Source organism: Ailuropoda melanoleuca, chromosome 15 (genome assembly GCF_002007445.2).
Source record: "Ailuropoda melanoleuca isolate Jingjing chromosome 15, ASM200744v2, whole genome shotgun sequence".
NCBI lineage: Eukaryota > Metazoa > Chordata > Mammalia > Carnivora > Ursidae > Ailuropoda > Ailuropoda melanoleuca.
Genome location: NC_048232.1, coordinates 79,728,395 through 79,752,765, shown reverse-complemented (window position 1 = coordinate 79,752,765; position 24,371 = coordinate 79,728,395). Strand labels below are relative to the sequence as shown.

Sequence of the window (24,371 nt, the reverse complement as noted above, 5' to 3'; positions counted from 1 at the left end):
TTCCACCTCCTGGCTTTCGTCCCCGCAGGTGAAAGCCAACCTGGAGAAGGCGAAGCAGACCCTGGAGAACGAGCGAGGGGAGCTGGCCAACGAGGTGAAGGTCCTGCTGCAGGGCAAGGGGGACTCCGAGCATAAGCGGAAGAAAGCAGAGGCCCAGCTGCAGGAGCTGCAGGTCAAGTTCACTGAGGGAGAGCGCGTGCGCACGGAGCTAGCCGACAAGGTCACCAAGCTGCAGGTGAGACCTCCGCTGGGACCCGGGCCTGGGTGCAGGGTGCCTGCCACTGCTTCTTGGTCTTGGCCCTGATCTCCAGGGCTCCCCGCTCTTTCTCTCAGCGAGGCCTTTGGGGTACAGCCTGTGACTCTAGCCCCCCTTCGCTGACCTGGGGCCAGAGCAGTCATGGTCCTCGTTCCTCCTGTCCCCGTGCAGGTTGAGCTGGACAACGTGACGGGTCTCCTCAGCCAGTCTGACAGCAAGTCCAGCAAACTCACCAAGGACTTCTCCGCCCTGGAGTCCCAGCTGCAGGACACACAGGTAAAGATGGCGGTGGGGCCCAGCTCCTCCCCTGTATCCACGGGGTCTCTGGGTCCTCCCGGCTCCTCGCTCCCGTCTGACCCCGAGCCCTGGCACCCCCCTTGTTCTCGGTGTAGGAGCTGCTCCAGGAGGAGAACCGGCAGAAGCTGAGCCTGAGCACCAAGCTGAAGCAGATGGAGGATGAGAAGAATTCCTTCAAGGAGCAGCTGGAAGAGGAGGAGGAGGCCAAGCAGAACCTGGAGAAGCAGATCTCCACCCTCCATGCCCAGGTTCGGTATCGGCGCCCCCCAAAGACTCGGGGAAACTGGGGGGACTCTGCAGGCTGGGCAGTGTCTTGGCCGGGTGCCCGCCTGCACAGGGGACAGAGGAAGCCCAAGGCCTGCCCCTCTCCAGCCAGAGCTCCTCGCTAGGGTCCCCGGGCAGGATTCAGGGGTCTGTAAACGTGGATGGAGGAGACATCACGTCTGTGTTTCCACCAGTCTGGATGACATGTAGTGTGTTCCTGTTACGCACGTAGGCCATAAGCCACGCCAGCAGCAGTGCGTGTGGTGCGAGGGAAACCTCGTATCACCGCGTCTGAACTGTGACGGGCTTTGTGGATGTCGTGATGCTCCCGCCGCTTCAGGAGCTCGTACGTGATATGCTAACAAAGCAGCACATGGGTTACTGTGTCACAGTCTAAAGAAGGACCCCGCAACAGCATTTTTGTGTATTGGTTTACTTGGTGAGCTTGTGTCTTATGCGTGTTAAAACATCGTTATAAAAAGGAGGCCATAGTCTTTTTCTAGACTATCAAAGGGTCCTCGACCAGGAATAGCCATGTTCTGCATCTTATCTTAGGACCTTAGTGGCCAGGCCTGGAGATCTGCACCACCTCCTGGGGGTGGGCCCGTGGTCTGTGCTCCAGTCTGGGTGGGAGTGGCAGCTTTGTCTCTGGGCGTGAGGAGGCGCTGCGGGATGGATGCCTGCGGAGCTCCTGGCTCCAGCAGACAGACCTTGTCCCTGGCGGGAGGCCGATGAACCAAGCTCCCCTCTCTGGGCTTGTCTGGAAAACAAGAGGCTTGGTGTACGTCTTGACGGAGAGACCACCCCGGGGCTGCACACACTGGGCAGACACTCTTGAAGAAATCCCATTTCTCTCGCCCTAGTGGAAGAGGGGTGTTTCTGTGACTGGGCCTCTGCTCATGGGGTGCAGGTTGGCTGCCACGCCCCAGGCAAGGGCTGTCTCCCTGACTCTGCGCTCCTGCCCAGGTGACGGACATGAAGAAGAAGGTGGAGGATGGCGTGGGGTGCCTGGAGACTGCGGAGGAAGCCAAGAGGAAGCTTCAGAAGGACCTGGAGGGGCTGGGCCAGCGCTACGAGGAGAAGGTGGCCGCCTACGACAAGCTGGAGAAGACGAAGACGCGGCTGCAGCAGGAGCTAGACGACCTGCTCGTGGACCTGGACCACCAGCGCCAGACCGCCTCCAACCTGGAGAAGAAGCAGAAGAAATTTGACCAGGTGGGTGCCGCTGGGGCGTCCCCCGCCCCTTTCCCGTCAGGCACAGCCACAGGGCAGGCGAGGCTGGAGTCACCCCACCACCGGGCTCAGGAGGGCCGCAGGGCAGGCACACAGGGTCCCCCTTGTGGCAGGGCATCTCGTCCCCTTTCCTGTTGCTGACGTCTTTCAAAGTGTCTATATGAACCAGTTTTACTCTTATGTAGGATTTTTTTCCTTTCTTTGCTCTCCACACGGGGCTCAAACTCACAACCCTGAGGTCAAGATGGCACATGTCCTATGCACTGAGCCAGCCAGGTGCCCCTATGATGTAGGGTTTTTGTTTATGTGTTATACCTCTGCCTCATTCCAAAAGCTCTGAGGCAGCTTATAGAGAGACCCAGACAGTGGGGAGGATAGAAAAATAGAATACATCAGGGGTCCGCACAACCAGTCAAGTGCAGCCCCGTCCCTGTTGCTGGGGGTGAAGGTCCATTGGATTCTGCCACGCTCCTCTGTTTGCTGCTGTCTCCGGCTGCTTCCCTGCTTCTGCAGCAGAGCCCAGCAAAATCTAGAGCATTCACTTTCTGGTCCTTTAAGAAATGGGCCTGGGGAATAAAGAGCTATCGGGGCAGAGGGAGATGGGGAGATGAGGTCTGGTGCGGGGGGGTCCCACACGGAGAGTGGTTATCCAAGAATTTGAACGTAAACGGGCATCCTTGATGAGGGCTGCAGGTGGGTTTGTGCCTCTAAGCAGCCAGATTGACATAGTCCTCCTGTTCAGGAGAACCGGGCCTTTCCTGGTTCTGAGGGAGTAATGTTCTTTCTGGGTTTTCATGGAAGGGGTGCCATGGGACATACAGAATCGTTATCAAATGATGAAAATGAAACAGACCTCACAGCGTGCTGGCAGAGGTGGTCTCTGTCCTCATCTGGTTACGAGGACATGCTGGACGGTGTGCACCCCACTTGGGACCCCCCGGGTACCCCAGGTGATGGCCTGGTGCCTGCTCTTCGTGGTCCCCGGTGCTTTGCCCACCTGAGGGCAGGAGGCTCACGGCGACCACCTCTCCCCCAGCTGCTGGCCGAGGAGAAGACCATCTCCGCCAAGTACGCAGAGGAGCGTGACCGGGCTGAGGCAGAGGCCCGGGAGAAGGAGACCAAGGCGCTGTCGCTGGCGCGGGCCCTGGAGGAGGCCATGGAGCAGAAGGCGGAGCTGGAGCGGCTCAATAAACAGTTCCGCACAGAGATGGAGGACCTCATGAGCTCCAAGGACGATGTTGGCAAGAGTGTGAGTGCTGAGTTGGCGGCTGGCTCCCGGGAGGGGACCCGCGTGGGGATGTCCCCAGGGACTAGGGGCTGAGGGGACACTGAGGCCGGGGACATTGGGGACCTCATCCCTCCGCTCCTGACTTGGGTTCCTTGGATGGGGGCACAGGTGCACGAGCTGGAGAAGTCCAAGCGGGCCCTGGAGCAGCAGGTGGAGGAGATGAAGACCCAGCTGGAGGAGCTGGAGGACGAGCTGCAGGCCACCGAGGACGCCAAGCTGCGGCTGGAGGTCAACCTGCAGGCCATGAAGGCGCAGTTTGAGCGGGACCTGCAGGGCCGCGACGAGCAGAGCGAGGAGAAGAGGAAGCAGCTGGTCCGACAGGTATGGATGACCCCCCACCCCTCACCTGGCCGGCTTCCCGTCTCCTTCCTCTGCCTGGGTTGTGTTGGGCTCCTTGTCCGCTCCTCCCGTGTCCTTAGGTTCCAGTCCCCTGTCTCCGGGCTCAGGGACCCTTCTCTTTTATGGCTGGTATTCTTCCTGGGGCCCCAGAGGCCCCGTGCAGCCCACCTGGGCTCAGAGCGGAGCAGGGTGTGGCTGTGGGTGCCGCCGCCTGAGCCGTGGGCCTGTCCCCAGGTGCGGGAGATGGAGGCGGAGCTGGAGGACGAGAGGAAGCAGCGCTCGATGGCGGTGGCCGCTCGGAAGAAGCTGGAGATGGACCTGAAGGACCTGGAGGCCCACATCGACTCCGCCAACAAGAACCGAGACGAGGCCATCAAGCAGCTGCGCAAGCTGCAGGTGAGCTCCCGGCCGTGGCTCTGGGCTCGAGCGGGGCCGGGAGACCAGCCCCGTGGCTGGTGAGCACTGAGAGATGGCCCTCTCCCCTCTCTGCGGATGGACCGGGCTGCCCTTCGCCCTGGAACAGAAAGCAGACTTGCTATAGGGTCATGGACTTGTGTGTATTAAACAAAGAAACAAGCCCATGGAAACCTAGAAACGCAGTGACGTTAGGGACGGAGTCACTTGGTGGTAGATTTCCAGAGGAAACCAGATAGGGCCCGGGTCCTGACCTGATCTGGCCATAGTGGACAGTGATTGACGCTTCGGAGCTGAGCACAGAAACCTGTGTGCCGCCCAAAGCACAGAATACGCACTTGGGAAATTCTTACCTTGCCGATAATTAAAGATCACAAATTTTGTAATTTTTTTTATTTTAATAATAACTTTAGTGTAGTTAGCGTGCAGTGTTATATTAGTGTCAGGTGTAGGATAATAGTGATTCATCAGTATGTCCACATGTTACTCAGTGCTCATCAAAATCAGTATTAAAGATAACAAATTTCATGCTATTCTATTTACTTATTTATTAAAAGGTTTTATATATTTATTAGCACGAGGTGGGGAGGAGCAGAGGCAGAGGGAGAAGCAGACTCCCCGCTGAGCAGGGAGCCAGATGCAGGGCTTGATCCCAGGACCCCAAGATCATGACCTGAGCCGAAGGCAGACGCTTAATGGGCTGAGCCACCCAGGCGCCCCAAAGATAACAAATTTTAAAAAACAGCTTTGAGAAGCCACATGACACCCAGAAAACCAGCAGCAGGAAGAACAAATTCAGCGTCTGTTGGCGAGGTCGTAGGGTGTAGGTGCCATCGTTGCTGATGGCAGGTGTACCTGGTACCATCTGGCCTGGGGGATCCCAGTGTAGGATTTATCTGCAGAAGGAAAAACAAAGCTATTTGACCAAGACCTTTAGAGTTAAAACCAATCACAGGAGAAGAACAAAGGAAATGGCGTTTTTGTGGAGTGGGGGGAGGGTGGGCGCTGACCTGGCAGGTGGACCTTGACCCAGAGGAGTGGGTGTCCCGGGGTGTCAGAGCCCGCATTCAGGTCAACAGGAAGTTATAGAAAGTATAGCCCAGATGGCAGCTCAGGCTCACGTGTAGCCAGTGACTGACCCGGCCAAAGGTGTGCTTCATAAATCCTGATGATCAAAAACGTGTGAAAACGACATCGGATGAAAGAGACGTGTGTCCTTATTATTTTGCCCTTTCACTGTTAAGTTGGTTGCATATGGTGCCAGGCTGAACGCAGCCTGAGCTTCCTGGGGGTGGGGTATCCTTGTGAGGGGTGGTGGCCGTGGTGGGGGAACCAAGCCTCTCTTGCCCACCCCAGGCCCAGATGAAGGACTACATGCGGGAGCTGGAGGACACACGTGCCTCCCGCGAGGAGATCCTGGCGCAGGCCAAGGAGAATGAGAAGAAGCTGAAGAGCATGGAGGCCGAGATGATCCAGCTGCAGGAGGTGGGCTGGGCCCCGGGAGGGCACTCGGGCTCGCCAGCAGGGGGCAGCCCACGGCCTTCACCCAGCCAGCCTGGGCCAGCCAGCACAGCTGGCAGCCAATGAGCCCAGCTCCAGCGGGCTGGGGGTGGTTTGGGCTTCGTGAAATAACTCCCTGTGGGGTTTCATTAAGTAGCCGGGCTTCCTGGTATGACGAAAACGTGTGCGTGAATTAAATTGTCACCTTTTGGGGCCAGCTCCCTTGCATGAAATGAGACTTTGTGGTGATTACCACCTCCTGCTGAGCATTGGTGCTTGGTGGGGCGGGGGTTGGAGGGGCTCCTTCCCCCTGCCGCCTTGTCTGTCACACGTGAGGCATATCATGGAAGACTTCCCTCCACCCTAGGCGGTCTTCTTTAGTGTGAGGTGACTAGCCACCCAGTGCTCCTAGCGGGGCTGGGTGTCCAGGCATGTCCTTGGTCACTCTCACCTGATGGCTGTGCTCTCTCTCTTGCCTGGGCCTGGGGTGAGCCCTCCCTCTGAGGTTGTGTGTGGGTCTCTGTTGAGACCACCTTACCCACCTGGCTTTCAGAGACTATGTGCTCTCGCCCTAACTCATATCCCTGCCTTGTCCCCCGACTTCTGGTCTCGCCAGAATGTAGAGGGACCAGCATCCCATTAGGGCGGGACAGTTTATCTCTACATCCCCAGCACGTGACTTGGTTCCTGACACTTAGATATAGGGGCTTTGCAAATGTGGTGCCTAGGCCATGGCCTCTTTGGAAGGAATCAGCCCTGTGAGCCAGACGGGCTCATGAGGAAGGGCTTCATGGAGGAGGCAGACCTGGGAGGGGGTTTGAGAGGAAGGGCCAGGGGCTCAGGGAGCATGGTGCTACAGAGTACCAGGAATGGGAGTGGGGGGCACGCGGGGCTTTGGGCCGCCCCAGAAGGTTACAGTCTGTGTTCTCATGGCAGGAACTGGCAGCCACCGAGCGTGCCAAGCGCCAGGCCCAGCAGGAGCGGGATGAGCTGGCCGATGAGATTGCCAACAGCAGCGGCAAAGGGTGAGCCGTGGCGTGGCGTGTCCAGTGGAGGGCGGGGGGTGCCCATCCTGGACAGGCCCTGTCTCACTTCTCCCTGCCCTCACCCAGAGCCCTGGCGTTGGAGGAGAAGCGGCGCTTGGAGGCGCGCATTGCCCAGCTGGAGGAGGAGCTGGATGAGGAGCAGAGCAACACGGAGCTGCTGAACGACCGGCTGAAGAAGGCGAACCTGCAGGTGGGCGGGGCCAGGGCCGCCTGGGCGTTTCTTTTGCATCAGGCTGTATTCCTCCCAGACAGTGGCTGGCGGGAGCCCAGTGCTTGCTGTGCTTTGGGGAGTGTGTCCTGCCACCTTGGTTTTGGTCTCTGGACCCAGGCTTTGGGGGAGCTCCCTTTTCCGGGAGGGCCCAGACCTTGGGGCCCAGGGCCTGGTGTTTTTAGGGGCTCTGCAGGACCCAGCGGCCCCACCTCTGCCCCAGCCAGGGCCCCCCGGCCTTCCTGTGGTCACCAGCCCTCCTTCCCGCAGATCGACCAGATCAACACCGACCTGAACCTCGAGCGCAGCCACGCCCAGAAGAACGAGAACTTGCGGCAGCAGCTGGAGCGCCAGAACAAGGAGCTCAAGGTCAAGCTGCAGGAGATGGAGGGCGCTGTCAAGTCCAAGTACAAGGCTTCCATCACTGGCCTGGAGGCCAAGATCGCACAGCTGGAGGAGCAGCTGGACAACGAGACCAAGTACGTGTTTGTGTCCATCGCCTGCAGCAGCCTGCAGGCCCCTCTGTGCCTGCCCGAGCCCCGGAGGTCGTCATCCCCCTCCTGACGGTCGCTCACCCCTTCTGCTGGGGCTTCACGGAGTTTGCATAGGAGCCCACGACCCACCTCTACAGTTGGGGGTTTTGACGACTGTCTCTGGGGACGGAATAAGACAGAGGTGGGGGTTCCTGCCCAGGGGGGCAGCCAGTCTGTGGGCTCAGCAAGACTGAGGCTTCTTTGGAGGGAATGGGCCAGTCACGCCAAACCCCAAATCTCAGTTTTCCTTTTCCTTGCTATATGCCTGCTCTTTGGACTGTGTCCCCTCCCTCCCTGAGCCCGTTTCTTCATCTGTGAAATGGGGTAGTCACCGTGCCTCCCCCCGTAGGAGACCAAGCATGTCGTGGGTGTTCGGTGACGATGGCCGGCCTCCCCGTGGGGGAGATGCCAGTGAGCCCGAGGATGGGTTGTCCAGCTGGCGGTGGGTGGCCGGACCCTGTGAAGGAAGGTCCCTGAGCCGCTGCGTCTGTGCCCCGCAGGGAGCGCCAGGCGGCCTGCAAGCAGGTGCGTCGGGCCGAGAAGAAGCTGAAGGACGTGCTGCTGCAGGTGGACGATGAGCGGAGGAATGCCGAGCAATTCAAGGACCAGGTGTGTGTGCGCGCATGCGCGGGGCCGCAGGGCCTGGGGCGCCTCCCGCGCTGGAGCTTCTGACCCGGGCCGCTGGCCGCACGTCTTCGCAGGCCGACAAGGCGTCCACCCGCCTGAAGCAGCTCAAGCGGCAGCTGGAGGAGGCCGAGGAGGAGGCCCAGCGGGCCAACGCGTCCCGCCGGAAGCTGCAGCGCGAGCTGGAAGACGCCACCGAGACGGCCGACGCCATGAACCGCGAGGTCAGCACCCTCAAGAGCAAGCTCAGGTGAGCCCCGCCGCCGCCCCTGCGCCCTCGCGCCGCCGCTTCCCCTCCACCGAGTTCGTGCGCTCCGGGGAGCACGTTTCGAACGAGGCTCCCCGAAGCTGGCTCTGTGCGTGCCCGTCCGTGGGCCCCGTGCCGCGCCGTCCTCGCTGCTGGGCGGGCGGGCGCCCCCCGTGCCGGTGCCCGGCCTCCCGAGCAAACGCGGAGCTCTGGGGCTCGTCCGGCCCCGTCTCGCCTGAAAACTCGGACCGCGGGGCTGCTCCCAGCCTGCCGACGAGGTGTCCAGGTTGCACGTCCGGCCTTAGCGGGCGCTCAGGGTGGCCCGCGGTCCCCGTTTGCGTTGGCCGAGTGCGGCCCGCGGCGCTTCTCCATCCGGGCATGTGCGGCCATGGGGCTGCCGTGCGTTTCTCCCGGAGCGGGAGCGGGAGCAGCAGCGGCAGCGGCACCGTTGAAGAAGGATCGGGAGGTGGAGGCAGAGGCTCTTTCGCTCCAAGATTCTCAGTTCCTCTCTCGCATAAGCATAAAAGCTACTGGAGCAGACGTTCTAGTCCGTACTTAACATTAAGGGTGTTCGCGTGATTGGAAGAACGTGTTGGTGTTTTCGTCCGGGGTGGAGTGCCTCTCTATCTCTTGGTTTTAGCTGTTTTGTAGGAAGTTTGAGCATTTGTGTGAAGGGTGGCATCTTGCAGAAGGTGACTCCGTCCCCTCCTGGGCCTTTGTGTTGCAGTCAGTCCCAGCTTCCTGACATCTTTTCACTAGTGTTTTGCAGTAAAGTGGGAGGCTCTGGTTCCCGAGGCTCCACGGTGCTTCCCCCTCCCCTCCCCTCCCCACCCAGGATGTTAGGGCCTAGTGTCCCTCTAAAGATGGCTTTGAAGTGTGAGAGCTGTACTTGGCCACCCTGGCCGGCCATGCTGACCCTGTGCCTCTGTCCCCAGGCGAGGGGACCTGCCGTTTGTCGTGCCGCGCCGGATGGCCCGGAAAGGTGCTGGCGACTGCTCGGACGAGGAGGTGGACGGCAAGGCAGACGGGGCTGAGGCCAAAGCTGCCGAGTAACTTCTCCTCCTGCTGCCCGGGACGGACGGACAGACCGACAGATGACTCCGCCTCCCCTTTCCAGCCCCCGCAGCACCCCCTCCACCTTCTTGGGACTGCCGTGACCGCCCCACCCAGTCCCACCAGGCCAGGGGACCTCAGGCCTGCGCCTCCCTGCCCACCCCCCCCAGGCCTTTCTGAGGGCGTTTGGCTTCCTCAGCTGCAGTCCCCTCCCGCTCCCCTCCCACCCCCAGAACCTGATACCAAAGAGTCAGAGTCTTGGGCCCCTGGCCTGGAACAGAGTGACCAGCAGGATCTTTGGCCCTCTCTTGCCACACAGCACAAGATGGTGAGGCAAGGAGGGCAGGCCACTGGGGATGGGCAAAGAGAGTTTTCTACGAATCTATTTTTCTTCAGACTAAGAAGTTTTGATAGCCCGACGCCCCAGAAGAGTTGTCACCTTCCCCCACCTCTGCCACCAGCTCCCCTTCCTCCTTTGCTGTTGGCAATCACACACGGCGACCTCACAACCTCCGCCCCGTCGGCCCCCCCTCCCCTGAGCCCTGGGTGATTGGGTAAGAGCAGGCCCAGGGACGCCCCCTCTGTGCAGGGCACAGAATGCGGGGGGGCGGGGAAGGAGAATCGTCCTCCCCATCCGCTCTGGGCAGCGCCACAGTGGTCCCCTTTCTCTTTCCAAGTGTCTCAAGTGCAATGACGACCCCCTTCCCTCCTTTGCCGAGGGCAGCTGGCCCCTGCCACTGTGGGGCTGCTGGGCCAAGCAGATGGCCTTGGGGCCAAGCTGGAAAGGCCAGCGGTGGCTTCTCCCAACATTCTCGGGGACCAAATATATTTAATGGTTAAGGGACTTGTCCCAAGTCTGACAGCCAGAGCATTGCGAAGGGCCAGTGGCCCTCCCACATGACCTTGTACCTACCCTAGGACTGGGGCCCGAGGGTAGGTTATCTGCACTGTCGACTCAGTATGGTTTAAAAATCTGCCATCTGCACGGATGTGTTTGAAAGGAAAAAAAAATTTTTCTTCCCCCCCCCTTCTTATAATAAATGATAAAATTCCAAGTCTTTATCACTGCCTTTCCTTTGGAACCATGTTTAGAAGAGAGTAGCTTGTCCTACACTGGTCTACACTGGTTGCTGAATTTACTTGTATCCCTAACTGTTTTGTATATGCTGCATTTAGACTTACTTATGGCAAAGAAGGCATTTTTTTTTTTTTTAAGAAAACAAGCTCAACAAATCATGAAGATATATGAAAGCTACGTATGCCTAAAAAGCTCTGAATTCAGGTCCCAGTTGCTGTCCCAAAGGAGTGAATGGAGCTCCAGCCCCACCCCTTTTTTATATAATGAAAGTGCCTTAGCATGTGTTACAGCCGTCACCACTACAGTAAGCTGGTTTACAGGTGTTTTCCACTGAGCGTCACAATAAAGAGTACCATGTGCTACGAGCCATGTGTCTGCTGGCGTCTGTCTGCCCGTGCGGGTGGCCTGGATGGGGGGCTGTGCGTGGCTTCTGCAAGTGGGCACCTACTTTGTGCATCTTTTTTTTTTTTTTTTTTTTTAGAATTTCTTTCTTTCTTTGAGAGGGGGAGGGAGAGAGAGAGCACAAGAGCAGGGGGAGGGAGAAGCAGACTCCTGGCTAAGCAGAGAGCTGGATGCAGGACTCCATCCCAGGACCCGGGGATCATGACCTGAGCTGAAGGCAGACGCTTAAGCGACTGAGCCACCCAGGCATGCATGCCTTTGTTCATCTTCTAGAAGCTTCCCGTAGTGCAGCATGGCCGAGGCACAGGCTTGGGTGAGGGGTGGCAGTTGTTCAGGAAAGGTAAGCTAGAAAGGCAGCCTGGGCCAGGGGCAAGGATGCTAAGAGGGTCTCCTAGAAACCTCCGTTCACTTCAGTTACTGAGCACCCACTGTGCCTGTGACGGGGTTAGGGACACAGACCTCGGTGCTTACTTCCGGGAGCGGAAATTGTCAGACAAAGCCTGCCCTCTGGAGGTTCGTCCTGAGTTCGAGGGAGTCGGTGACTGGGCCTGTGGATATTGGAGCAGAAGGCCGCGGAACTTTTGTTCCTTCATTGGTTCTTCAGCAAAGGCTCAGGGAAACTGGGCTCCTGGGGTACAAGGACAAGGAAAATAAGAGGTCCCTGCAGCTGCAAGAGGGAGGGAAAGGCATTCCTTAGAGAAGGGCTATGGCATGGACCCAAGCAGCCCACCTGTGCACCTCCGGGGTCACGGGACCACTGTGTGGCCCGTTCAGCTGCTACGGAAAGCTGTGAGCTTCTAGGCAGGCCGGGCCGTGGGCCTCCATCGGCCCTTGCACCTGTGCAGGTGCGCTCGCAGCCCCTGGGGAGGGAGCCACAGATGACAGGTGGGTAGCCAGTCTTCAGAGGACTCTGGGTGCTTCTCCCCATCTTCGAGGCTCCAGGGGAGAACTCCTTGCCTCTCCAGCTGCGGCAACTCCGCGCGTCCCTCCGATCTCTGCCTCTGCCTTCACATGGCCTTCCAACCCACAGCTCCCTGCTGTGTCTCCTCTGGGTATCTCTTGTAAGGACCCTAGTCATTGGATTTAGGGCCCACCCAGATACTCTGATGATCTCAAGATTTTTTTTTTTTAATATTTTATTTATTTATTTGACAGAGATAGAGACAGGCAGCGAGAGAGGGAACACAAGCAGAGGGAGTGGGAGAGGAAGAAGCAGGCTCATAGCGGAGGAGCCTGATGTGGGGCTCGATCCCATAACGCCGGGATCACGCCCTGAGCCGAAGGCAGACGCCCAACCGCTGTGCCACCCAGGCGCCCCTCTCAAGATCTTTAACTTAGAGGATTTGCGAAGACGTAAGGTCTTTCCACATAAAGTCACAGTTACGGGGTGCAGAGATGAGGTCATGGGCATGTCTCTAGGGACCACCATTCAACCCACTGCAGTACTCAGCAAATATCGGGCCTCCCCCTTCAGATCCATGACTGGGCTCTGCAGTTTGTGCAGGGGAAGTGCCGGACGGGGTCCCGCCCTGCCACGAGGGAGCGGCGGTCCCAGGGTCGCCCGATCCACCCACCACGCAGAGAGGGAAAGAAGTTCACAGCGCACATTATGGAAAGGGACAGGGAGGGAGTAGTCAGAACCGGGCAGGGCGAGGAAGCCATCATCAGGTAGGTCTCTTCCTACAGAAAAGCAAAGTGACGTGGAAAAGCTTCTNTTGGAAAGGGACAGGGAGTAGTCAGAACAGGGCAGGGCGAGGAAGCCATCATCAGGTAGGTCTCTTCCTACAGAAAAGCAAAGTGACGTGGAAAAGCTTCTGCTTCCTGGAGGTGGAGCCCCCACACCTGGGGGCTCTGGAGGGGATCCCGGTGCACTGGGAGGTTGGGAGGGGCCTCCAAGCTCCTGTCTCTGTTTAGAGCCTGATCACGCAGCCACAGAAAGAAAGAACTATTTGTACAGGCAGCAACTTGGATGGGGCTCAAGTGCATTACGCTGGGTGAATTTTTTAAAAGCAAGCCTTAAAGGGTTACATACCGAATGATTCCACTTATCAAATATTCTCAAAATGCCAAAATTACAGAGATGGAAAGCAGGTTGGTGGTTGCCAGGAGTTAGGGAAGTCATGGGAAGGTGTGACCCTAAAAGGTTAGTGCCAGGGAGCTCGCTTGCAGAGACAGAACAATCTCGAGTGTTGTGAGGGGCCCGTGAATCGACGGGTCCTAGGGCTCTTGTACAGGCAAACGGAGTGTGGGGCAAAAAAAAAAAACGGAGATTTGAGTGAGGTCTGTCATCCAGTTCCTTGAACCCGGGTCCGTGTCCTCACTTTGATAATGACCATAGTAGCTAGGGAAGGTGTCACCACTGGGGAAATGGGGTGAAAGGTACACAGGACTGTACTTTTTTGTCTTGTGAGTCTATGTTTGTGGGGTTTTTTTTTTTTTAAAGATTTTATTTATTTATTCGACAGAGATAGAGCCAGCGAGAGAGGGAACACAAGCAGGGGGAGTGGGAGAGGAAGAAGCAGGCTCACAGCAGAGGAGCCTGGTGTGGGGCTCGATCCCACAACACCGGGATCACGCCCTGAGCCGAAGGCAGACGCTTTAACCGCTGTGCCACCCAGGCGCCCCTGTGGGTTGTTTTTTTTAAGCCTGTGATTCAAGAGCTGAATATGGTGGTGATGGGGACGATCAGTGGGCAAAGGTAGGGAAGCCACGGCCAGCTTCGTGATCTGGGGAAACGACCTCATTCTCAAAATTTAAGTGTGTGTGTGTCCTCGTCTGTACGTGGAGGTGATCGGGACAGCCGGCACCCAGACGGAAGGAGGTCACCAGATGCCGTGATTGCTCAGTGCCTGCCCTACACAGTGAGTGCTCAGGAAATAGTAATTATTTTTAAAAAAAAAATAATTTTTTTTTAGAATTTATTTATTAGACAGCACAAGCAGGGGAGCAGCTGAGGGAGAGGGAGAAGCGGACTCCCCGCTGAGTAGGGAGCCAGATGCAGAGCTCGATCCCAGGACCCCAAGATTATGACCTGAGCCCTGGAAATAGCAATTCTTATTAATTGAGCACCTACTATGTGCTGAGGTGCAGTGAGAAACGGGGTGGGGGGCACGTATTCAAGCAGGGCTACGTGATACCCCATCGTTTCCACTGTTTGTGAAAGGGGGACCTGGACGCTGGGGAGTTTGGGCCCACAGCTCTCTTCAGGCAGCTTGTCCGACCCCCTGGAGGCAGGGAACCATGTCAGGAGCATCCAACACTGCACCAGTTGCCATGGGCCATCGTGGGCGCAGCCAGACCCAGCCCCCCTGCGGCCACTAGGGACTCAGACTGCCGGGCTGGCCCCCACCGCTGGCTGAGATCGGGCAGCCAGTTCTCGTGGTATTTGAAGTTTTGTGACTTGTCTCCAGCCAACAGGGAGAATTTAGGAATGAAAATTTTCAGAATACTTGAGGGTTTTAAGGGTTTCTCTCCCTCTGGGCTGTCAACCTGAAAAATAAAATCGCTATTTCACCAGCAAAATGAGTTTATTCGGGAACAGCAGAGGAATTGGAATTCGGGACAAACCATGGCGAACCACAAGTAAGCCCCGAGAGACAAAGGGAAGGGAGCTTTTCCTACCTTTTAGGAGGAAACTGGGGAGGGTTGTTGGGAATACAAGTTCCGCAGGGAAGAAGATAAATTCAGGGTTGTGGCGGTTTCTCACTGGCCCCCAGCAGTGGGGAGTGCCTTGCGGCTGGGCAGAGAGGGATCTTCCTTCTTTTTCTTAAAAGCAGAGGACTAAATCCCTACATGAACAGCACCCTCCCTCATCAAGAGTTCCCATCTGCCTTCTAACCCGTGGAGCCACCGGCTGCAGAGAGCGCCCCCAGCAGGCTCCCCTCTGCCTTCCTGGCGCCGTCGTCCCACAGTTTCACAGGGGACCGCGTGGGAGCCAGAGAAGAAATCGAGGAAAACCAGCTTTGGGGCAAGCAGGGTCAGCCATCTGAACCACAGGGTTCTCTTCTGTGAGACGAGGAGAAGAAATGTTTTCCTGGGCGCCTGGGTGGCTCAGTCGGTTGGGCATCTGCCTTCAGTTCAGGTCATGATCTCGGGGCCCTGGGATCAAGTCCCAGATTGAGCTTCCCGCTCAACGGGGAGCCTCCTTCTCCCTCTCCTCCTTGCTTGCTGCCTCTGTCTGCCTGTCTCTCAAATAAATAAATAAATAAAATAAAATAAAAGATGTTTTCCTCCCAGGGCTGTGGTAGCAAATACTGTCATGCGTGAAAATGCTTTGCAAAGCGTTAGTAAAGGGTCAGGTGCTATTCTTTTTTTTCCACCAAGATTGGGCTTTGTAAGGATTTATGATTTTTTGTTTCTTATTTTGTTTTTATTAAAGTACAGTAATATACGGCGTTATATTCGTTTCAGGTGTGCAATATGAGGAAACAATTCCTCATCTCAGCGCTCGTCGTGGTAAGTGTACTCTTTTAAAAAATTAATTAATGAATTTTAAAAGTTCGAATTTCAGTATAGTCAACATGCGGTGTGAGAGTAGTTTCCGGTGTACAATGTAGGGATCCAGCAGTTTCCTACCCTACTCAGTGCTCATCACAAGTGCGCTCCTCACCCCCAGTCCCTGACCCCCTCATCCGCCCACCCGCCTCCCCTCTGCAACCACCAGTGTGTTTTCTCTGTGTTTAAGAGCCTGACTTAAATAAAAACTTGAAACATTCACAAAAAAAGAAAAGGTCTGTTTTTTTGTTTGTGTCTTTTTTTCTTGGTTCATCTGTTTTCTTTCTTAGATTCAACACGAGTGAACTCATACGGCGTTTGTCTTTCTCTGATTCCGCTTAGCATTATACCGTCTGGGTCCATCCATGTCGTGGGATGTTGTTGTTCACCATTGTAACCATTTTTTTTAATTAAAAAAAAAGTTTTTTTAAAGATCCTTTCATCCATTTGAGAGCTAGAGAGGGAGGGAGAGCACATGAGCAGGGGGAGGGGCAGAGGGAGAGAATCCTCAACCAGACTCCCCTCTGAACCCCAGGCGGGGCTCAGTCTCACCACCCCTGGCAACCCCTGCTGTCCTTTCCTCTTTATGAGTTTGACTACTTTAGGGTGCTAAGTACCTCATAGGAGTAGAATTGTCCAGCATTTGTCCTTGTGTGACTGGCTTTTCCCTTTTTTTTTTTTTTTATTGGGGTGAAATGTGCATAACACCACATTCCCATCATAGCCATTGTTAAGGCTACACTTCAGTCATATTAAAAGCTCTCACAATGATGTGTGACCAGCACCACTATTGTTGTTTTTCTTTTATTGTGGTTGGAGTTTTTTTAGAAGTTTATTTTATTTCTTTTTTTAGTAATCTCTCCTCCCAATGTGGGACTGGAACTCACGACCCTGATCAAGAATCACACACTCCACGGACTGAGCCAGCCAGGCGCCCCTCTTTTTTTGTAATACGCCCAATTTAGGCTTTGACTGCCCTTGCATCCACTTTCTGAAAGAGGGCCATCTCCATAAACACTGCTGGCTAAGGAGCAAGGCTGCCCCACCACCTAACCCGCCCAGGAGGCTCCTTTGTTTTGGAAATCTTGGTTGAATTCCAAAGCTGACTACGTAGGCCACCTGTTTTGTCTCTTCCCAAGCCACCACCTGTCCCCTCACCTGGCTTTCCCCATCTGCAAATTCAGGCCAAGCTCCTGGCTCACCCGTGGGTTGATCATCACAAATCATGCAGTGCGATTCTTGCATCATCATTCTGTCACTCTGTCCCTCCCTCAAAGCTGGGGGAGGAGCCACGATGCCCCAGGGACATGTGCCGGGGGACCCCAGAAGGAAGGGTCAGGTTGGCTTCCCTGTGCACGGGTATGGGGGCGGGGTGCGGGCCACCCCCAGCCCCTTGGCCAGGGCAAAGCAGAAAAGCCCACAGCAGTGCGGCTGCTGGAGCTAGAGCTCAGCGTCTGTATCTGTACAGGGGCCTGTCTCTCCTAGGGCTGCCGGGGGAACCAGACCTGCCTGCGTGGCTGGTCCCCACAGCGCCTGGCACACACTCAGCTTTGGCCACGGCCGATGCTCTGCTCAGGGACCATGCTGGAAACAGGCCTTGCTGGCTGTTTCCATTTGCTCTTTCCTAACACTAGCCTTCCTAGAAGGGTCCTCCTTTAGAGAGAAAGACATCTGTCATCAAGCAGAAACAAGCCGGGTAGAAAACAGCAGTGTTTCCTCAGCTCTCTCCTGCAAATGTCTGCATCCCTGCAAACAGCACTTGGCCACCAAGGGCGGGCCTCCTGGGGCTGTGCCTACATCAGGGACAAGTCCAGAGTCCTGATTAGATCCAAAGGGGTGGGGGGAGGACAGGGACAGACACAGGCACGCGAGGGAGTGGGGTGGGAGGGACAGAGAGGAGAAGCTGGGAAGAAGCACCCAAAGTGGGCGTTGGTCTGTGGGGAGACTCATTTGCTGAGGGTCCCACAGTCTGTCAGTGGCAGGAGGGATGAGCAGGGAGAGACCTGGAACGCAGGTGTGGGGCTGTCCCTTTGAGGCAGTCAGGGCAGCCCAGGGAGGGTAGGACACTAGGACCAGNCTGAGCAGGGAAGGACTTGGAACGCAGGTGTGGGGCTGTCCCTTTGAGGCAGTCAGGGCAGCCCAGGGAGGGTAGGACACTAGGACCAGCCCAGGTGTGTTTGTTTCATCAGGAGCTGCTCCAAGTGGATGCTTTCAGTTTCCCTTTAGGTCCATATGTTTGGGCTCCGGGTGTGGTTACTGCACAGACTCCCAGCCTGGTCCTCCCAGCTAAGAACTGCTGGATGTGCTTCAGCTCCCAGAAGATTCCTTGGTGAGCTTGGAGGGTGGGGGCCCCAGAGCAGGGAGATGTCTGGGCTTTGCTCCCTGCCCCCCACCAGGCCTTCTGTTCCCCCCACTGTGGGGCAGGAAGAGAAGAGCAGGCCTGTGAAACTGCAGCAGAAAAAAGGGAGTGGCCGGGGGTAGGAAGGGCCACACCATAGATGGTCCAGGCATCGAAACTGAAAACAGCAAACTGCAGACTTGCGGGGTCGACAATAAGGGCGTGAATTTTATCTGTGTTTATGCCGGCAGAGGCAAACCTAGAAGCCTTGGGATTGTTAAAGTCCCATTTCTCACCAGNTCTTGGGATTGTTAGAGTCCCATTTCTCACCAGACAGCTGTGTCACAAGGCCTGGTCTTCCCTTCTGTCCTGCCTGCGCCCACCTGGAGCTCTGTGACCCTGGGTGAGTGCCTTCCCTGGGAATTGTTTGTTCACATCTCTAAAAACTTGTCTTCAGTCTTTCCTGTTGATTCATGGGGTCTGTCATGTNCGGGATCTGTCATGTTTCGTGTGCGCTCAGCTTTCGTCTACTCTAAGTATCGAGGGTACTGCCTCCTGGCTTCTCTCTGCCTTCCCCTTCATGGGATCTGGGATTTGCATCTTGCTTAAAAATTTCCCCAACTCCACATTATTTTTTAAAAACATGTCTTCCAGGACATTTGTAGCTTTTTCTTTCTAGCTTATATTTAGATCCTGTTGGGATTTATCGATCGATTGATTGATTTTGTACAAGCCTTTTGGTTTTTCCTTCTCTTCCTCCCCCTCCTCCTCTTTCTCCTCCTCCTTCTTTTTCTTCCTCCTCTTCTTCTCCTCCTGGTTCAAGACATCTTTAACAGATGCCGGCTACAATCCATAGAAACCTGGCTTTTCTTATGGTTTCAAAGGAACCTGAAGTGCATTAAGGAAATGACCCCACCCTTCCTACAAAAGTAGGGTGAGTGTGGAGGGAGCTGGGCCCAACATCCACACCTGGCCTGGCCACCCTGGGGGAGGCAAGGCTTTGGAAAGTCCTGCCAAGGCTCAGGCATCAGGACAGCCATGTTCTTCTGCAATTCCCTCTTCCTCTTTCTCCTCATATAAAAAAAATTATGGCAGGAGTATGAAGACATGAGGAATTAAATGGAAGGTTCCAGAAATCTGATAGTACTGTCCAAAGCACGTTGAATCAGAAGGGTAATTCCTGTGAAATCTGAGACCTAGTCTTATTTGTTCTTGGCCTGNTCCATAGAAACCTGGCTTTTCTTATGGTTTCAAAGGAACCTGAAGTGCATTAAGGAAATGACCCCACCCTTCCTACAAAAGTAGGGTGAGTGTGGAGGGAGCTGGGCCCAACATCCACACCTGGCCTGGCCACCCTGGGGGAGGCGAGGCTTTGGAAAGTCCTGCCAAGGCTCAGGCATCAGGACAGCCATGTTCTTCTGCAATTCCCTCTTCCTCTTTCTCCTCATATAAAAAATATTATGGCTGGAGTACGAAGACATGAGGAATTAAATGGAAGGTTCCAGAAATCTGATAGAACGGTCCAAAGCACGTTGAATCAGAAGGGTAATTCCTGTGAAATCTGAGACCTAGTCTTATTTGTTCTTGGCCTGCAGGAACTTTTCATCAAGCTAGCCAAGAAACCAGTGGAATTGCTGAGCAGTGAGTGAAGCTGGCTGTGCTGTGGCTCTCACAGCTCAGATCTGAGCCCAGCTGTGTCCTGGAGAGCCAGGGCAGAGGGTACCCCGGGAGGCCCTGGAACAGGAGTTCAGGCAGGGAATAGATAGGCCCCCGGCAGTGCTCAGAGTAGAACAGAGGAGAACACACAGAGAGGACTGCACTCAGGACAGCGCACATTCAAGGGGAGTCTGGAGTCAGTGGGGGTCAGCTGGTAGGGGAGGCAGCAGGTGAGCTGGGTTTCTACACACAGCTACACTTTTACAAGGTGAGGAAGGTGGGGAAAGGCATTCCAGGGGGAGGGAGTAGCATAAGCAAAGGCCTGGAGGCTGAGGTGTGATCAGAAGCAAGGAGGGGCATGGGGCTGGCTCAGTCCTTATAGCCTGCGACTCTCCATTGTGAGTTCAAACTCCATGTTGGGCCTGGAGCCTAGTTCAAATAAAAATTTAAAAAGAAAAAAAAGAAAAGAAGCAGGAAGTGAGGGGTCCTGGAGGGTGCCTGGGCCAAGGCACCACGGGGGCAGCGAGCAGTGCAGAAGACAGGAGTGGGAGCAGTAGGGAGCCCAGGGTGGGGCCCAGGCTAAGGAGTTTGAGCCTGTCTTAGTCTCCCCTTTCCCTGCCCGAGGAGCATGCCTGCAGCTGCTTGCGGGGAGATGCTTTGGTGAGGGTCTCTGTGCTGCTGCCTCTGGAGAGCTTAGCCACAGCCGGTGGGGATGGGAGGGCTCCATGTCTTGTCCGGGCCGTGCCGTGCCGGTGGGCAGGGGCAGGCTGCTTCCCTCCTTCTCCTCCTGACAGCCTTCCTGGGAACTGACCAATCTGCAGGCTAGCCAAGGACACCCCGGGTACTAATGAGGCAGGAGGGAGCACTGTCCAGCATCAAACCCCGCAGAGGCCCAAGACAAGGGTTGGGGCCCAGCAAGTATAGCTGAGGACAGGAAGAATGGGACAGAGAGTGCANGGGCTCCATGTCCTGTCCGGGCCGTGCCGTGCCGGTGGGCAGGGGCAGGCTGCTTCCCTCCTTCTCCTCCTGACAGCCTTCCTGGGAACTGACCAATCTGCAGGCTAGCCAAGGACACCCCGGGTACTAATGAGGCAGGAGGGAGCACTGTCCAGCATCAAACCCCGCAGAGGCCCAAGACAAGGGTTGGGGCCCAGCAAGTATAGCTGAGGACAGGAAGAATGGGACAGAGAGTGCAGACACATTTGCAAATGTTTGGTGTCATCCAGGGTCCGGCTCTTTCTGCCAGCACACTCCTCCTGCTCTGCCTTTGCTCTTGGTCCTCCTGCTTCATGATGTCCTTTGGCTGCCTGGGGCTCCCTGCTCAGTGGCACTCTGCTTCTTCCTCTCCCTCTGCCTGCCACTCCCCCNTTCCCCCTCCCCCTGTTCACGCTCTCTGCCTTGCTCTCTGTCAAGTACATAAATACAATCTTTATTAAAGAAAAGGACCCCCCTTCATATTAGGAGTAATTGACAATTAAATGACCTGCATTATACTAACTCCTTTTTGCATTACAACTTTTCACCCTTATATCTACCTTTTTAATATACTTTGTCTCAGCTCTTCTCCTTTGGACATTATTGGGAATCATGGCCTTACACAGACTCGGCCTGGCTCAATTAAACATGCTCATAATAAATATTATCAATTATCATTATTATTATTCTATGCAATTTGGTAGGATTCCCAGCGGGTGCCCTATTGAGCACTGCTCTGATCATTCCCAAAGCATCCTTTCCTTCTGGAGTAGGGGCTATTGAAGGCCCGTGGAGTTCAGTTTTCCTCCCAGGAGTCTTGCTGCCTTTGAGTGGAGTAAACCCATGGGTGCCTATGTGAGTGGGCGACGGATTGCTAGNATGGAGTAAACCCATGGAAGCCTATGTGAGTGGGCGAGGGATTGCTAGAACATGTATCTGTCGAAGGGTGGATTTCACTCTGTGATTCTAGGTTAACTATGGTATCATCCCACTTTTCTTAGACAACTTCCTTTCATCCAGCAGCAAGGTTTCTCCCACGCTGACGATTGTCCCATCAGGAGTCAGGCTTATGTCTTATGGGCACTTGCTCCAGTTGCTCCCGTCATCCATAAAGGGTAGTGCCAGACACCAACCCGTTATTGGGGTTGGCTGTTACTCACTGCTGTTAAGCGATACCTGCTTTACTAAAATTAAAAAAAAAAATCAGAGTAGTAAGTGCATATGGTTAAAACAACTCAGTTAGTACCGAGGGCTCTGCTCACCCACTTTCCCAATCGAAATCGATCACTTTTAATTTGTGGCTTTTCTTTAGGTGGTTAATCAATATCTTTAAATGATATTCTTATACTAGGAGAGAGAGTAGATGAACGTGTAGGCTCTGGAGACCAGCAGTCTGGTTGTGAATTCTGGCTCTGGCCCTAGCTGGGTGCTTTGGGTAAATTACTTAACCTGTCCGAGCTTCAGTTCCTTNCCTGAGATTCAGTTCCTTTTCTTACAGAGTCATGGGGAGAAATAATAGATGAGTTACTGCATACAAAGCACTTAGAACAGTGCCTGGTGCAAAGCAGGTAGTCCTCAGCCACGAGAGTTAGTTTCACTGCCTTGATTTTTTAATTTTGAAGAGTTATTTATTTCTTACCAGGACAGGGAGTGATTTCCCTTACTTTTGTACTTTTTCTTATACACCTCCCCAGCTTCTCCTCATATCGTGCTATCACTAATTTTATGTCCTTGATTAGAAACCTTTCTAGTCGTAAGCAATTTACTTACACCTTTGTGTCTTTTTTTTTTTTTTAAGCCTCTCAATTGCCGCCAGTATTTTTGGACTCCCCACTTTATACAATGAGGATATTAATCCTCCTCCTTTCTTCAATGCTTCACCTCCCAGCTTCTATCATTTTACTTTCATTTATATATTGGAAATAAGTGCATTTAGTTCTCATATTTCAATGGTCTCTTTTGTTTTAAAGGTTAAAAATCAAAGAGGAAGGTTTACATATGTGTGATGTTTTCAGTATTGTTTACTGTAGAGCTAAGTTGTGAAATACAGTTGTACATGCTTTCTTGTACAGCTTTAGTTTTTCCTGATTTTCTAATTGCCTATGTTTTCACCTCTTGCAATGTTGCCTTTAACATTTCCTCCATTTCTTTTGAAGTGTGCATAGTGTAAGTATTGTATGAAGTCCCCTTTCCCCATAGAACTCTTCACTTCTTATTCCATTCTGGGCTGGTTGCTCTCTAGGCCTGCTGCGTGCCAGCTGTATTCCTCGGATTCCTTCCTGTCTATGGTAATTTTTGTGTTTCCTGGACCTCATAACTTTCTGTCTCTTGGTTATTATCCTCCATCTCACCCCATAAACACACAAAGTTTTTTTTTTTCCTGTGGCTCTTTCTTAAATCATTTTCTAAGAAATGATAGCAAATGGTAACTTGTCATTCCCCATTTAGTTTCATTTCTTCTGTCACCTTTTTGTTTTATTTTCTGGAGTTTTTCCTGGACATTTCCAAGCTTTCCTTAGACTTCTTTAGTTTGCCATCACTTTTTTTAAAAATCTCTTTTTGGTTCCATAATTTTTAAATCCCTTTTCAGTGCAACCTGTTCTCATTTTATGAAGACAACACCTTTCTAATCTCCCTGAAGACATTCCTTCAAGGTTTAAAAAATTATTCCCTATAATCAAAATTACGTATTTCTTCTGGTATCATTGTTTTTAAGGTTTATTAAGTCCAGTTGATTTTTGTTATTTTTGTTGTTTTTTTTTTTTAAAGTAAGCTCTATGCCCTACATGGGTCTTGAAATCATGACCTTGACATCAAGAGTTGCAATCTGTACTGACTGAGCCAGCCATGCGCCCCTTCTGGAGTCATTTTTTATTTATCTTAGCCCCCCTTTCCATCTGGTCCTCTTTCTTATAGATCGGATCCTAGATTGCCTATTTGTTGTTAAGAGAGAGGTACGTCAAGTGACAGGCTTCCCTGGAGAGTGATTGGATGAGGCCCCCGTAGATACCAGAAGACAGGTATTTTATCTGGAGTCTTGCAGTTCTGCTTTTCCCCCTCTGGGGTAGACTTAGGCTGCTGTGAATATAGGATCGGGTGTGGGGTTGGGAACCTTCTTCCTGCTTCCCCTCCACCTCCCTCTCATCTTCGGTCTCCCTCTCTGAAGCTCTCTGCCTTCAGACCATTCTTCTTGACTATTTGTCCTCACTCTGTTTTTCTAAGGGCACCTCCCTCTCCTCTTCTTTATTCAGCTATCAGTTCTCCATCCAATCTGCCTTTCAACATTTGTCTAAGGCTCTGGACTCCTGTTGGGCCTGTTCTTTTCCACTGGCAGCAGAATGAGGAGATGCAGTGTGTGGGTTCTTGAGTCCAGGAGGCAGGTTTGAACCCAGTCTACCACTTACTTGATTTCTGACTCTGGGAAAATCACATAGTCCGTGCTTTAGTTTCCTTATCTTCAAACAGGGATGTAAACGATACACATCCCAATGATTATTGGAAGAAGATAGGTTATTATTTGTAAAGTCTTACAGCTATGAGCAATGCAGTGCATAGGCCACAACTGTGAGTCACTCTCATCATTAGTTATTTTTATACCTCTAAGTACCTTTACTATCATTTCATTCAGGTCTCAGATGGGATATTTGATAAATGCTCTTTTGCCTTCTTCAAATAGTGTCTAGGGGCGCCTGGCTGGCTTCTTTGGAAAAGCATGGGACTCTTGACCTTGGGGTTGTGATTTTGATTTGCAAATTCAGTATAGAGATTCAAAAAAAAAAAAGTGACCTTAAGATATTAATGCTTAAATGTAATCAACATTTGCTGTCTTTCCTCATCTCCCATGGCAAGAGAATAACAGAACTAAAATAAATTCTCTCTCTATTAGGGTCTTTTTTTTTTTTTTAAAGACTATGAAGAACTGGTAAGAATGGAACAGTGGACACTGTCATGTAGTGTGAGTGTGAATGTGAATTGCTTTAATTTTCTTCATAATAGTGTGGTTCTAGGTATGAAAAAATTGGTACGTGGTGATACCTTCTGACCCAGTCATCCTGTTTCTCGAAATGTCTTAAGGGAACAATCTCAAATGCAAAATGCAAAGTTTTATACAAGGAGATTGTTGTTC

At 53.7% G+C, this 24,371-nt stretch overlaps 2 protein-coding genes across 2 annotated transcripts in view; both read left to right on the top strand.

The window, feature by feature from the left end:
- The window catches only part of MYH9 (myosin heavy chain 9), a 90,654-nt gene extending 79,909 nt beyond the window's left edge, over nt 1-10,745 (top strand). The window contains exons 28-41 of the mRNA XM_011218801.3: nt 29-235; nt 428-532; nt 649-801; nt 1,784-2,032; nt 3,087-3,299; nt 3,447-3,659; nt 3,912-4,073; nt 5,448-5,576; nt 6,528-6,616; nt 6,704-6,827; nt 7,116-7,324; nt 7,879-7,987; nt 8,080-8,252; nt 9,185-10,745. Of these exons, the coding sequence (XP_011217103.2) occupies nt 29-235; nt 428-532; nt 649-801; nt 1,784-2,032; nt 3,087-3,299; nt 3,447-3,659; nt 3,912-4,073; nt 5,448-5,576; nt 6,528-6,616; nt 6,704-6,827; nt 7,116-7,324; nt 7,879-7,987; nt 8,080-8,252; nt 9,185-9,302 (2,253 nt within the window). The 3' untranslated portion in view covers nt 9,303-10,745. The remainder of the gene's footprint in view (nt 1-28; nt 236-427; nt 533-648; nt 802-1,783; nt 2,033-3,086; nt 3,300-3,446; nt 3,660-3,911; nt 4,074-5,447; nt 5,577-6,527; nt 6,617-6,703; nt 6,828-7,115; nt 7,325-7,878; nt 7,988-8,079; nt 8,253-9,184) is intronic.
- A 6,614-nt stretch (nt 10,746-17,359) lies between these two features.
- LOC100480217 (apolipoprotein L3) overlaps nt 17,360-24,371 on the top strand; it is a 20,185-nt gene continuing 13,173 nt past the window's right edge. The window contains exons 1-2 of the mRNA XM_034643943.1: nt 17,360-17,605; nt 17,948-18,017. The gene's annotated coding sequence lies outside the window, so the exon portion shown is untranslated. The remainder of the gene's footprint in view (nt 17,606-17,947; nt 18,018-24,371) is intronic.